Source organism: Plectropomus leopardus, chromosome 6, assembly GCF_008729295.1.
Source record: "Plectropomus leopardus isolate mb chromosome 6, YSFRI_Pleo_2.0, whole genome shotgun sequence".
Classification (NCBI taxonomy): Eukaryota; Metazoa; Chordata; class Actinopteri; order Perciformes; family Serranidae; genus Plectropomus; species Plectropomus leopardus.
In genome coordinates, this window is record NC_056468.1 from 10,584,639 (window position 1) to 10,600,439 (window position 15,801).

Consider the following 15,801-nt stretch of genomic DNA (forward strand, 5'->3'; position numbering starts at 1 on the left):
GCATATATTTTACCCGTAAAACATACTGTTTATATGATATTTGTATTTTTTTAAATCCTATTTTCAAGATGATCTAACAACTTCACACTAAAAAGACAGAGGTGAGCAAAGTAACTTCAACTACACCCATGCTTCCGATTTCCGCTGCATATCTCAACATAAATCCTATTTAATGACTATAGACGAAGAGTTTCACTGTATGTTACCTCTGGGTCAACTTACAGAAATTCCACATTAATGATTCAGTGATCAACAATCAGTAGACTAAATGTGTCACGTCTGACCATTTCTTCTGACATAAGTCAAACCCACGCAGGGTTAATCCTACCAGCTGCGTACTGGACGTGGCTTCCTGAGCGGATGAGCAGTGACAGATGATGAGTTTAGTGCCCCGAGGATTGCGCACAAGACAGTCAGTGATCTGCTAACAGCCGTTTAACACCGCAGAGTCCTAGCAGCCGCGGCGGCAGACTCAATCTGGAGGACTAGTTGAGATATTTCGCCTCGAGGGGTCATATCGATCGAAACGCAACATTCTCCGTCTCACAGTCTCAGCGAGAGACTCCCACATCTTGTTCCTTAGCGGGCACAAAGTCTTCAGGAGACACATCTCCAGGATCGTTACGCACAACTTTTACGCACAACTCGGGGAACCTGCCGACGATCAGATCTCGATGTCACCTGCAGCACGGACTACACTACAATTTATACTCCCACAGGTGTGATTATAATAATTTCGCGAGCTGCAGGAATGGATGAAACGATCCGCTCCGCGCTCTGCTGAAGCGATACTAAATCACGGACACTGGGAAGTTGCCTGGAACAGCGAGCCGCGCCGGGTGCCAAAATGAGCGTTTACTACCAGAGCTGGAGGATCTTACAAATATTCTTTGCAACAATCACAGCAGTTCTCACGCAAGGTAAGTGACTTGGAAGTAATTGGTTGCGTGTTGTGATGTATTTAAAGCCATCAGGGACGAGTGCAAGACCAGCTTCTGTCAGTGAATTATCCTGAAGCCTCAAGTTGGGATTGTTTAAGCATTCATACTGTGTCCACGCTGTATTTAATGAAAACAGCTGAAAACCAATGAGCTATTAGAGGGAACTGTCCATCTTGTGCACATGTTACTGATGGGGGGTGGGCCCTCTCTCAGCAGTGCCATGCCAGCAGTAAAACAGCCTCCTCTACAAGTCTAAATAATATATAAAGGTCCCCATTTGTGCCACAAACTTACATCCACAGTGATACAGCGTTCCAGTGAGCCAAACATGAGCATTTATGTATTGTGGCAAAGGGGTGTGACGGCAGCGAGTGGGGATATTAAACATTTAGGATGAAATCATTGAGGGGTAAAATACTTGATGGGTTTATATTACAACTTGAGCCATGGCTTAATGCTCAGTACTTTGCTTCCCTTTGGGAAGTATTGCTTTCCCTTATGGATGTCTGCAAAAGAAAAAAAATCCCATTTTCACACACAGCAAGGCAAACAAGACGCAGACAATCTAAATTCCCAACTTTGATAATGAAAAAAGAAGATATAGGGGGAAAAAAAGCACATCACAAAGGCATTTACTGTAAAGCCTATAACTGCCTCATAAATGGCTATTTCCAGAGAACACACGCGGTCTGATTTATGTGGATAAAAGGATAACAAAAATGGAGAAATTGTGGTAAAACAGATTTTTTTTTAAAGCAGCTTTAAGAGTCTCATTGGACATAGCAATCCCTACCAATCACTGCGTAAGCTTAAACCCTCTTTCACTTTCTCTGCCCATCTTCTCCACAATCTCAGGCCCTCAGGGCATTACATGCTATATGATCAGAGCCTCCTCTGTGTATGTTTATATAAAGCACTCCATGTAAAATGAGAATATAATGCTGTCAAGAGCACTTTAACTGGATCATGAGATTTGACTGATAAGTAATCCAACTTTCATCCTGGAAAGTGCCAAAGACCAGAACTGTTTCACAGCTCCTCTGTTGTCAGCACATAATTCACCATCATGACATAAAGTAAATGGCACGACAACAAATCAGCAAGAAAGTCTTGACCACAGAACATAAATAAGCTACCACTAAAAAAGTTTTGAACATTATATTTGATCATTTCTGGTTAAAGCTGTAGTTGGTAACTTTTATAAAAAGAACTATGTGTAATACAGTATTTGCTGAAAGTGTCGCTAGATTCTGACAGAAGTACATATCACATACACAGATAATCTGTCAAAAAATCATGTCCCTTCTCTTCTTTTCTCTGCTTGTAATGGCATTCACTAGAATTGACCATGGTACACCAAAAACAACCAATCAGAGCCAAGGAGTCACCACAGCAGCTGTCAATCATGCTGATGAACTTTGGTCAAACGGTCAAAGCAGCGCTGATCAAATATAAATCAAGATTCTGTTACTGCATTGCCTATTTCTCAAATCAAATGTTTTCAAAAACATATTTTGCCACCATTTTATCACCAAACATATTGTACTGTTTGGTGGTAAAATGAGAACGGTTCTGACCCAGCTGCCATGTTACAAAAAGACGTCTGAAATACCAAGAACCGCCTACCAACTAGCCATTGGAGGAGCTACAAGGCAATAGCATGCTCCAGTGATGACATTTGTCTGTAGGCCAATGAGGAAGTTAGCATCACCCTGGTTACCTTGTCATAGGGGCTCTGGTATTTTTCCATTGGATTTCACATCATTGTTGAAAATAGCTCTGTATTACAAACAAACCTTTGTAATACTTGTGTTGACCACAGACCCTCAGACATCTAACCAAAAACCCATTCAAATAACCCACTGACTTCAAGACGACAGAACCGTGAGTGCTAAAGCTAACCCATTTCTTGGTTTTAGGACTCATTCCTGCACAAATTTATATAGTAGGCAGAGGAATAATATTTTTCTTTCACAGATTATCTGTCTCATTTCGGGTCATGTAAATATAGAGAAAATTTTAGCAAATACAAAAAAAGGTGTTTTTTAATTTATATTATGATAGCAAACAGTCTATATATATATATATATATATATAGTAAGTTATATATATGCTAACAAGTTACCAACTGCTGCTGTAATTGTAATAGCCCTAAAATCTGAGAGCAGGTAGTGAACTTTGAAGTCTTTGTGACTTTTCATTTAATTGGGATCACTATACCCCAATTAGATGCTCATAGCAGACACCACCTTACTGCCTATGTTTCTAACATATGTCTTCCACACCTTTTTCAGATCACAGTTTTTCCCACTTGGTGCCCTTTGATAATTACCCACAATGTCGAAAGATGTCTTAACTTTTTGCAACTTCAAAAAAAGATCCGTGAGAGTATTAACAGCTTGTCTTCTTCTCTTGTGAGTCACTGCTTACCTCCCAAGGTGACTGCTAACTGACCTACAAAAAACTCAAACCTTTGTATTTAAGCACTTATTGATTAGCAAGCTCTCAGATCCTAATGAGACTTTTTGGTGTTTTATTAAAGGCACAGCTATTGGAAAGGTCAGCCAGTTGAAAGATAAAAACACAGAGAGCTAACATTAGTTGTAAGAGGGAGAGTGATGCTGCTACAGGTGCCTTATTAGTGTAATTAGCATCTGGGTCATTGCCAACACTTTCTTGTTTTAACATTATCAGTGCATTTGTAAATAATGTGAAACATAACACTAACATAAAAACATGATGGAACACCTTCAACAGACAGCATGACAGAGAAACTTTAAGGCACAAAAAACTCTGTTAATCTCTCAATTACTGATTAAAATGCAGACATCCCATTGTTGTCCTCTGCGATGCCATTGGGAGTCAACTCACTTCTGCAAGCTGTTTTGCACATATGGTAAAAGTCATTACTGCGCATTAGAATTCACAGTGGTTCTTCTGCATTTTAATAGAATAATACAAAGATTGATTACAATTGGAGAAATAATGCTAAAAGACAAGCGCGCTGAGAAGAAGTTGGCTGACATGCCTCTGAAAATGTTTTAATACTGAGCCGTGAGACAAACTGCAGGGCAAAAATGTAGCTCATTAGATACAACAGTGCTTTTATTAATAAAACTGGTGATGGGGAACATTGTTTTGAAATGGATCTGTAAGTCTTAATCCCTAAGTAAACTTACTTAGATACACCACAGGACAAAATTTCAGCTTCTGCTCTGCACTTTTCAAAGTTAAATACCAAGTTTACTTCCTATTTCCATTTTAATGCATGGTAGTAAAGCGCTTACTTGCTTCATACATGTGGCAAAGCTAAAAACACAAAAACTAGGGGATACCGAACACATGAAAAGACACATATCCATTTAAAAATGAAAATCCATGCTTGAAGTTGATTCTCTGCTTTCACTCAAAGGTACACTAGTGTTAGTTACAAATGAACAACCCCAAAACCTAATTTCATACAAGGAGCACTTTCATTTGGACACAAAGAGGATGAACTAAGACTTGATTAACATGTGATTTGATCCCTGGCATAAAGGCAATCTTGTTTTTTTTCCACTCATATGAAGCACTTGGCCTACATACAGTGGAAAAAAAAAAAAGCTGCAACACAAGGCATCGGACAGTCTGCAGGAGAGCAGTCTTGGAGAGGTGGCTTTTAGAGGCGGTTGTAGCATCTGCATGGCAACACTGATGCTTTCTGACTCAGCCAAGGAGGAAGAGGAGCTCAGGGTCCTCAAAATGAGTGATTTGAGAGGCTGGAACAGCTGGTGTGGCGGATTTGCTCTCATGTTTATCAGCTGAGGGCAGTGCTCTCATCACGATGAGAGGACGACAGAAGTACAGTTTTGCTTACATTGGCTACGTTTTAAATATCCAAAATGTTGGCAAAGGGTAGGATGCATCCTTTTGGCGATGAATCATAAACAGACAGTGCCCGCAAATAGATGTATGCGACACATGCGTCGTTTAAACAGTCTCTTTTGAGATTTTCTGAAATGAAAAGTGTGTGAAATAACAAGGAGTGCACAGATGACCCATCAAACACAACTGTAAAGGGATGAGCTTGCATGTGAAGTACTTTGTTGCTACATTGGCGGTGCATTCTCCCTCCAGGAGACAGTGAGCCAGTTTATATTCACTCCAGCCGGAGCTGCTGCCAGCTCCGGTATTAAACAGCACATCTGTCACTGTGGCCACTGGTAGGCTAAGCCAGGACAGCCACGTCCCCAGCTCCAGTCCCTCTGTCCCATGTAGTGCGTCGCCCACTCGGTGAACATGACTGACACGCTTGTCTGTGCGTGGAAGAGCGAAGAAGAAGGAAAAAAAAAGATGCTGTTGTCTTCCTCCGAGGGCTGACATGATTTTGACACATTCAGTGTAGTGATTGCCGTGTGAACTGTCAGACCATCGTGACAGGCTCTTTGCCGGGCTGGATGAGTGAGGATAAAAAGCAAAAGAGGCCATGATAGACGGACGCGTCAAATGCCAGCATCCATGGGGGACATAACGGGACAGCTGATACTGACATAGAAAAGCTTCAAGCTTTCCTTCTTGGATAAATAACAATTAATTATTCAGTGACAGACAACTCTCTATCTGGCATCTTTTGTCATAATTTCAAAAATATGTCTTGTGCAAGTCTATAGATCTAAATATTATCTCTTTTGTTAGACATTGTTAGAAGTGATGGGCCAAGCCTCTTTTTTTTTTTAGCGTACTGAATCACTGGAATCCGTTCAATATATATTTATTTTTTCGGAGATCGGTTCACTGCCCGACCAGAGCTCCTACTACATGTAGTCCCTCTCACGTAACTTTAACGTGGCTGAACCATATACAGTATAAAATAATGGATGTGGTCTCCATGATGTCACCCATTGGGGTTTTTATTTGGACACACACACTGAAGCATCAAGTTTTGGCACTTTGGCCGTTGCCATGTAGCCAAAAGTGACCATATTTGGACAAGAGGGTGGAGATAACCCTAACATTAGCTATTAGCTGTGGTAGTGTGGTGCACTTAGAGCTGTGGTAGACTGTGATAAGTATAACTTCAAAGCTAATTTTAGTTAAAACCTGGTTTAAAACCATCACGACAAAATGTACGTTACAGAATAACTGAATACGACTCCTTTGAGGGTGATTTACTACAACAAAACGCTGAACAAAACTTTTTTAGGCAACCAAAACATAAAAATTTGCTTCCTTGAACCAAAAACACTAACATAGCAACAGCTATGGCTACACCTATACTCTATCTAAGGTGAACGGTTACATTAGCCAACATTGTTGCCATGGTAGCAACTTGGCACTGCAGAGAACCCACCTCTCACTTAGTGCGGACACAACATTAATTGTGCATAACTTTAAGCCTTAATAATATGTAAATAGGTGAGTTGTAATATGTATAGTTTAAATATGTTTATTTCTGCTGTAAAGTTGGATATTTTAACTTCATGTGAATTGAATGACTCTTTGAACCAGCCTCAAGAAGCCATTCAAGGAACTACAGCTTTTGTGCTTGGCTTCATTTTTCAGCCCCGGAGGTTTCTGCCTGGCGTTGACGCTCAATTTGGATCACTAACCAGTGAACTGGGAACGCAGAATTTATTTGGATAAAAATACAGTTTGCAAACTGAAATCTGAAGTGCTTAAACTTTGGCAACACGAAATTATTAAATTATTTGGTACCACTTCATACTTCAAGAGGGAGGGAGAGGGGCAGGCTTGAGCCAGTCAGCGACTGTCCATCACTTAGGGCTGCAAATGACAGACTTCAATCACTCACTCAGCTGAATAAGCGCTCAACTGAACTGAGAAATGAAGGAACTGTTTCAGGAAGTGATTTCTGTTCAATTAATTCACACAAAAGATTTGTTATTTGGAACGAAACACTCGCCTACGACACAACCCTAATTGTTAGCTGCAGTGTACCAATGGGATGATGATTTGTTTGGGCGTTACTGAAGCTGTTTTTCACCATACTAATGCAGCTTCATCCATTTTGTTATAATCTGCAGAGTAAACACCAGTGTTTTTGTCCTTAATTCATCAAGTAGGGCAATTAGCCACCAGATAAACAGTGCACACTCAGGTCAGCAGCTATAATCTTCATAATTCTATCAAAATGGACGTTTAATGAGGACACATGATGGCCGGGTGACCTCTGCTCATGTCCACTGAGACAAACACTTGCCATTAAGCCTTTAAACCAGATCAGAGAATATTTAGGCTGTTGGTTTGTTTTTACTCACTCATATTAAAGGTCATTCTATGCACTTGTGATCAGTATTTAACAGTCAGACAGTAATCCGCGTGATCATTGTGTACCGTCCAACACAAAGCTATAAATACACATCTTACTGAATAATATAGATAACTTCTCAGATGTGTTTCTGTTTTAGTTAGCTTAATATATTCTTTTACTTTACATGGTGATGCTCCATGATTCTTGTTTTTTTTCATGGAGGATCTGCTGGGTATTCACAGCCTGCTGACAATCTGAAAAGCCATTTTAATCTCAGTTTTTGATGGCAGATTTCAATCTTGTGCCAGATGCATCAGATTCCACCTTTCCTCCCCATATAGTGAAAGCTGATCATCCATGAGAGAGGTGGAAGTGGGGCAGTGGAAAGGAAATATGGAAATATAACACTAAAACATGATAGGCGATATTTTTAAAGTACATTTTACATTTTGAAACACTTGACACAGTACATCTGAGTAATTGTAAACAGCTTTTAAATAGTAAATCCTGTAGGAAACAAATTTTTAGTGTATTATCTTTACCTGGATGACACTAAAGGACTGTATGAAAATTATTAGGGGTGGAAAGGGGAGCAAATATGAGGGATGTAATTCTTCCAGAATGTCTATTTAATTTCAGGCTTCCTTTGTAAATGTAGGTCATAGTTTAAATGAGTTTAGATAAATCAGGAAATACCATTTAAATAAGTATTTTTTGCTTATTCTCATAATATTTCGGAGGACATCTCCACAGTTAATGTGCCTGTTAGTGACGCACCTGATTGAAGCGGCTCATGTTCTAGCTGGCGCAGAAGACAAGGCTGATACTCAAAGTCAGCAGTCAAAGGATTAAAATGTTAAATTGAATTATTATTCTCATTTTATATTAATATATTTGTCATCAAACACCTGCAATCCAACCTGCATGTTCTTTTTCACCCAGAGCCAAAGCAGAAATAAAAAACAAAATACCACCCACAAATCACCTTTTTGAGTGTCACCCACCAGGTACGCGACCTGATGCAGGACTCAGATTTGTTCATTAAGGTGCACCTTAATATCTTAGATAATATTCTTGTCTTTTTATTAATTTCTTGCAGATTTTTGGGTCATTTCTTCTCATTGCCTTTATCTCCTGTACTTTTTTAAGAAATCGGGCCAATTTGCCCAGATTTCAAAGGGTTAAACACCAGTTTAACACTGTTGTAGTACTTTGATATGTTGCTGGGAAGCTGTTGCCCTTTTTCTCTCAGTGTAGACAAGGGTTCAAAGAAAATAGTAAAATCCTTGTGGAGGGCACTGCCTTTTCGCAAAGTGAAATGTAAGATTCAGCTCCCCTCCTCACACCAATAATTATTGTACAGTCTCTCAGCAGAGCCACAGACTTCGACTCCTGCTCTGTTCTGACCTCAGAAACAAAACACTCTTAAGCTCTTCTTGTTGTAAATTGTATTATTTCACCTATGTGTTCTGCAATAGGAATTTTAGGTTAAGCTCAGAGGCCTTTTAGTGTAATACATTAATGCCCCACTCAGTTGATCACTTGGCCTTGGCTGACTTTTTGTGCTCAAGTGTTAGTTCATGGAACGCTGCTGCTAGTTTTTTTTCTTCTCAAATGTAGAGACTCAATTCCTTGTTTTTGTTTCAAGTAGAATTCCACTTGCTTAGAAACGTACTGTGACACATCCCCATGGCTTTTAACAAACCCAATTTTCTACTTTCACTTTACAGATCTAAGCAGTAAAGAGCTGACCGACAGTAAGAGCCCAGTGCCTTTCCCCGTCTTTCTGCCAGTCAACTACGAGGTGCGAGATGCTGAGTACTTCTTCCTAAAGGAGGCTGGGCAGGACTTCATGAGGAACTCCAGCATGCAGAGTCACACGCAGCCCTTTGTTATCTTAAGAGCCAGCCGGCAGCCAGCTGTCAACGCCAGCTACGGCACGATGTCCACAGAGCAGCTTGTGCCTCTAGATCTGGTCCAGTCTGTGCAGCTTTTCAACGCTCCAGAGGTCTTTACCTTTAACTGGAAAATCCAGGCCTTCGTGCTCACGCCTCGGGTTTTCTCCTCTAAGCCCAGAGTGCGTGTGCTCTTCTATGTCGCAGGGAGGGACTGGGGCAGGGGGGAAGGAACTGTGGATGAGCTACCGTGTGTGACAGTGTATGCTTTCTGGCAGACCCAGGAGGTGAGGGGCTCCTGTGCCATGGGAGGCGAAAGGGGAACCTGCATGGCTGAGCTGGCTCCACCGCTCGGCTGGTTTGCTCCGGGGTCAGAGGGCACCAGTAGGGAAAGGCAGGACCCCACTACCGGGAACCCTGTGGAGCTGTATTACCAGGCACAGCCCAGAGTGAACGGGAAGTGTAATTCTGTAGATGGAAGTCGTTGGGGTGGCTCGCAGCAGCAGGCAGAGTATGTTCCTGTCACAGCCATGCAGAGGATTGGCAGCGTGCGTCTGCTGCAGGTGCCTAAAGGAATGGCAACGCTTTCTAGGCTCAAGCTTGGCAATGCCATTGTTATACGGACATCCTCCAAACCGCTGAAGAAGACTGATATCGCCACCTTCTACATACTCATGGCCAGCTCTGCTCAGCTCACTAACTTCACTCTCAGGTAAGACTGTGATTTCAGTTGCCTCACAGTTTGCAGGTGAGGCTGGCTTTACTGTAAAGATTTACAGCACAGACGGAGGCTTCGTTTCAGCATTGAGGGGGACTCATATGAAGTGGTTGGGATGGGGGTCCTCCGCAAGACGATTTTGAGTTTGTCAACAGTGTTTCCCTCAGAGTTAGAATGTATGTGTAGCAGAAGCTTAAGGATGGGGGTGACAATAACAACAGTAAAATTTAGTTGTTTTTGTTTTTTTGTAAACAATGGCATTTTGGGAGTGAGAGGACACGCCAGCCTGGACCTGGATCTAACCTCATTAACTTAATGCTACAGCAACATTAGCTGCTCTATTCCAACATTGTTAGATGGAAAAAACAAACACAAAAGTCTAAAATTCAACTGTGCTGTTCTGACTGGAGATGAAGTGTCTTAAACCAGCGGTGAATAAGAAAAAGTATAAATAATCTATGTAAATTGTTAGACTAAACTCCACTAGCTCCCAGGCTAATTTATGCAATTACCTTTAAGTGCTTAAGCTAACACTGTGTGACTGAGAAAAAACAACTGTTTTGTCAGTGAACCTTGACAATTGTTACTGAGACGAATTTATAATTTTGTTAAATGGCCTTGTTGTTAATCCATGTTTTATGGCTGTTGGGAGAAGTTTGCCTGAAGGACCAAAAGCTAGTTAGCCCTGAAGTTTTAGGAAAAAACTTGGGTTAAAATGAAAACTCCCAGAAAGGGCTCTCTGACTGAAAGTCCTGAAGGTTAACTTATCACATGTGCTGTACAGTTATTAATAATTATTTATGCAATGTCTTTATCTTTAATGTACAAAGCAATAAAAGAAATGGTCGACAGCTTCCTCTGTAACCGATGTAAAATAAGCATATGATAGGCTATCTCATATCAATCACAGACCCCTGAATGGAAATGAATCGAATCTGAATTTTTAATAGGAAGTCTGCATCACAACTGTATCTTGCAGACTTAATGATATAGGCAAATATTCTATTATTGCCCAAAGAAATGATTTAATATGGTATTTTGATGAAACTGGTGATTTGCACCTCTAGTGGGAAACCCTGCATGGGAAATTCCTAATTTCCTGCATTCTGGTTCCTGCAATTTTTATGAACTAATTTGTGCCTTTTCGTCATCAATTCATGGTGTAAATATCAAAATAAAAGTCCTCTGCCAATTTCATGTTTTCATTAGAGCAGGACAACTGCACATGTTCTAAATATTTATTGGGATGTGCCTATTGTGCTCCCTCCCCTAATCTACGCCTACCATACACTAAGGCACCATACTGCCATCAATTCAGAGGGCTCTGCAGTTTCAATGAAGTCCAAATTAATTGGTCAATGAGAATTCAATCTGGTGAAGTGTTCACTAACTGTATTAGTCCTCTTCTCTCCTTCTTGCACAAATTCAGCTCCATCAAAAATAAGGGAATATTGAAGGAAATGAGATTTTGCATGGATTAAGGCATTATCTCTGAAAATATGATCGAGGTTAACTGTCTTTCCGAGAACCGCGGTAGATTATTCGAGTCAAATCAGAGAAATACATGTTTGAGTGAGCACAGCCTGATGACATTAAGGGCTGCTTCAAGAGCCGTAGTCATCAAGGTTGACATGGATCAAATAAGGTCACGTGTAGCTTGTGACTCATTATTGCTCCGCTTTAAAGGGTATGCTCAGGATTTGTGCTATATCAACGCCCTGCTATTGAATGTGTGAAGATCACGGGGATTACCAGCATAGCTCAATTTAATTTTAAGGCTCTGTTCTCTTTTTGCGATGCAAAATGTTCCCTTTTGACTGGAGATGAGAGCATGTGTAGTTCCATCTAAAAGCAGTAGTTATTCCTCTGGAGGTCTCTGTGACCTGTTCAGTAATAGAGGCTAATTTTATACAGATTTTAAAGCATATATGTTTCCTTAGAATGAATGTCTCAACCACCAAAGTTATTATCCTCTGGAGGCTAAAAATACAAATGAACAAAGGCAAAAAGAAAAACAAGACTTAGTCTAATCTTGCGGCTTTCTTTCAAGACGTCACTTTGTTACTCACCCTTTCAAGGTGAAGTGATGCAATGGGAGAGATTGGCACCTCAAAACTGGATATGAATTAAATGCCTCCATCTCGCTCTCACCGTTTCATTGTCGGTTTCCATGGTCATCCGCAGCATAATGCCTTTTATTATCATCATCCAGACGGAGATCAAAGAGAATCACGTTGCAGCGAAGCGAGATTTGTCGAGGTTAGCTGTCAGCGTAAGACAAGTAGAGATTTACGCTAACTTGATTAGAGACTGATTTTTTTTAAAATTATTATTCTAGACACTATCTGCTTTACTCCAAGCCAGTGAATAATGGACTGTCAAGAGGTGTGAAATACATAGTCTCAGTTATTCATTATATGTGTAGATTTAGATCATGAGTAAAGTATGTCATAAATCCTTCCTTCATATGTGGTTTCACAGAATATAATAAATCATCATTTATCTTGCTGTTTGCAGTGTGGTTGGATGATGTCCAGTGAGGTGTCCTGACTTAAAAACTGGCTCAACAACAAAGTCCTTGAAGGCCAAAAGTGTGGTAGTTCCTCAATAGGTACAGCCTGTCCTCTTAGATTGAAAAAACGCTGTGGTACACAATCAACACTTCCTGGAAAATAAATAATTTCTGAGTTACGTCCGGCTTGACTTGCAAATACATGCATGAGTGGAGGTGAGCAGGTGAGGGGGCAGTCATGGATTATTAATGCCCTTTTCACCTGCTCCTGTGTTCATTCACTTAGACAGTCACTTACTCAGATCAATTGTGAATGCTGCAATAGGTGAATATTGATCGGGCCAACAGCCGTGCATGGATGCACTTGTCCTCTTCAGGTTTGAGAGTTACAGTCGTCTCAACATTTCTCACAGTTCATTCAGGTTTGTTTTCTCTGCTGTGCCTATATGAAATATGAGAAATATGATGCTTCAGGTGTTTCGTTCTACGTTTCACGGGTTGTCTGTTTACAAGAGAACCTGAGAATCGTTAAATTGCATTACAGACTTTCGTGTTAATGTATTTTAAAGGGTTTGACAATGTGTTTGAATTATTTAACTGGCTTCCTTTTCTTTCTGTCTCTTGATTTTTGCTAAAGCAATGAAGCCAAAAAGCAATCCTGATTTCCCCCTTTTCATTCTGTCACTTTTAATCATTGCTGCTTTAATTCATTTACTCAGTCACACGTGTTTCTGAACAAAAAGCAGATAGCAGAAATGTCGCCTCTCGTCTGCTCGCTTCTCTTTTCCCTTTCTTCCTTTTTCCTTCCTTTCCTGTAATTTCTTTTTTCTATCTTTTTCTCTCTCTTTCTTGCTTTTTTTCTCCCTGTCTCTTCTCTCTCCTCTCCTCTCCTCTCATTTGATTAGAACACTTTGCAGTAATTAAACTTATGTGATGGGCAGTCCATACTTTATGCAATAATGACTGAATTTTGACATTATGTTTTTTGTATCCTATAAACGTGACATAATGCACTCACTGTTCTTCTAACTCACATCCTCAGAAACACAGAGCCACCCTCCCCCAGCTTATCAGCACATTAACAAGCCCTGTGCATCCGGTCCTCAACAGCTGTCTGTGTGCTTTATCACTGTCTGAATGTCCCATTAAGCTTTGCTTAATACTCTCTCATCAGCATGATAAACCTGTTATTGATGTCTATAGCTGGAGTCAGGGGACATACAAATTTGAGGTCGATTGAGAAAAAGACAAGCCACACCTGTCCGTTCCTGCAAAATGAACCTGTCATTCTCAGCAAGGTTTTGATAGAGGTCACTGATAAAGTATTGCAACGCCATCATCACATGCCCATGTGAGGGGTAATTAGATGATCCCCTCAGTGTATCCTCAGGAAGCTGAGTGACAAGTATAAGATCACAGTTTTTGTTTTTGCTTTCTTCTTAACGGCTATTTAAAGTCAGCAATGAAGCACAATAGTTTGCCTTGCTGTGTGGGTTTTATTTAAAAGCAGCAGTGTGGCAATAAATAAACTTGAGCGTCTGTATCAACAGGACACCGTGTCAGCGAGCTCTTCAACCAGGGAACCTAATCATTCATCTGTGTGACAAATAGGACTTTCACATCCATTTTTAGTGCTGTGGTGCCTGCCATCTGGCAGGAGTGTTGGCATGAACGTCTCCCCAACTCCCTAAACTGCTCCATAAGTACGATAAGCACGTTGCCGATGGCTGGCCATCAGACTGGCTAAACGGTGGGCATTTGCCTGCATAATTAACGATTGCATCTGTTTCCGATTGCTCTGGGGTTCACCGGTGGTACAGCGGCCCTGCAGTGATGTGTTCACAAAGCCAAAGATGGTAACACAAATTATATCAGGGAAGTAATTACAAACGCTATGTACTGTAGCATCTCGATAGCAGCGTCGGTGATGAAATGCATCTGGGCCAGCTCACACGGAGAATACAATCTATCTTGTAGGTCTTTGATCAGACTCAGGCTCTGTTTTATTGTATTAGGTATTTGCTTTATTTGAATTGTCTCATTGTTTCACTTTCCTTTGTTGGCCACGGCTCTGTGATCTTTCAGATACGTTTTAAGACAACAGCATTCCACAAATACATCAGGGAACGGAACTGACTGATGAAGGCCAAGGGCCAACAACCTATTTGTGTACCAGTTTGTGTTAGCATTTCTACATGCGTGTGTGTGTGTGTGAGTGAATGAAGAGTATGTAAAAGGTGAAAGAACAGTGCCACTCATGCCTTGCCTGGTCAGAAGTGAGATGGATGGCGGGTGCAGCACCTGAGAGCTGCTTTTCTCACACACTGTCAGCTTCAGTCTCCACAGCCATCCATCTTCTCTGCCCTGGTGCCTCCCCCTGCCCACTGCCTCCTCAGGGCCTGCTAACCAAAGCCGTGGACACTGGTCCCAGCTCCCAAACGCTCATAAGAAAAAACACCTCTCTCAGTCGCAGGGGATTTTTTTTTTTTAGCATAAAGGGGGCTGGGAGAGAAAAAGGGTTTGAGATAAGTTCTCTTGTTACTGTCACTTTTTATTAGTTAAACTCTGCTCCATGCAGCTCAATACACTGAGGTGTTTCATCACAGCAGGGCATGTTATACAGAAGTCATTACTAGATTAACTGTCCTCCTAGGTTTTCTCATTAATACGCTGTGAATGCCATCCTGCTCTACTCACTGATTATGCTGTTTTGCATTGCAATTCTCTACAGTCGGCATCAGTGGTGCAATTACATACAGAACATGCATGTTGTGGAAGGACATTTTTTTTAATGCATTTCTATGATAAATTTCACATGTGAAATGTGCAATACATTACATGTGAATGACATTTTATAATTTTTATTTAGCCATGTTATTGCTACTTTAAGGATGGTTAAACAGTCAACCACCTTGTTCCAGACAAACAAACTTCAACGGCTGGATTGCAATTACATTTAGTACAGACATTCATGGTTTCCAGAGGATAAACCATTATTACTTTAGTGATCCTTGGACTTTTCCATGAAGTTAACATTTGTGGTTTTGAGTGGGATTTCACATCTGACGCGATGGGATGCCAAAATAATTGGCTCAGACGTTCATATTGTAAAAACTAAATATCAATAATCCAATATTAATCCCAATAATAATGCAAGTTTTCTGTCTACTTTTGATTTATACAAAACACATCACATTCCCAGCAGCCTCAGCTCAATTTTGTGGATAGTGCTAATTTATAGAGTAAATTAGAGTGAATAAGAGAATTAATAGAGTGCCCCAAGGATGATGCTTTTCTTTAGGCCAACCCAGAAGCTAATGTTGTCTTTGTTACCTCGTCAAAAAGCCTATGGGAATTTTCCTATTGGATTTTGCATCATTTCAGAAAATAAGATCTGTAGTAAACAAATGCAGTGATTCTTACATGTTTTATTCAGCAAGATAATCTTCACAAATGAACACCACTTTCAGGATTTCTGAACACTA

The 15,801-nt window shown here is 40.6% G+C and overlaps 1 protein-coding gene across 1 annotated transcript in view; it reads left to right on the forward strand.

Annotated features, from left to right (window-relative positions):
• Window positions 1-814: 814 nt before the first annotated feature.
• LOC121944237 (transmembrane protein 132D) overlaps window positions 815-15,801 on the forward strand; it is a 37,020-nt gene continuing 22,033 nt past the window's right edge. Inside the window, exons 1-2 of the mRNA XM_042487968.1 lie at window positions 815-920; window positions 8,922-9,798. Coding sequence (XP_042343902.1) covers window positions 848-920; window positions 8,922-9,798 — 950 coding nt within the window. The 5' untranslated portion in view covers window positions 815-847. The remainder of the gene's footprint in view (window positions 921-8,921; window positions 9,799-15,801) is intronic.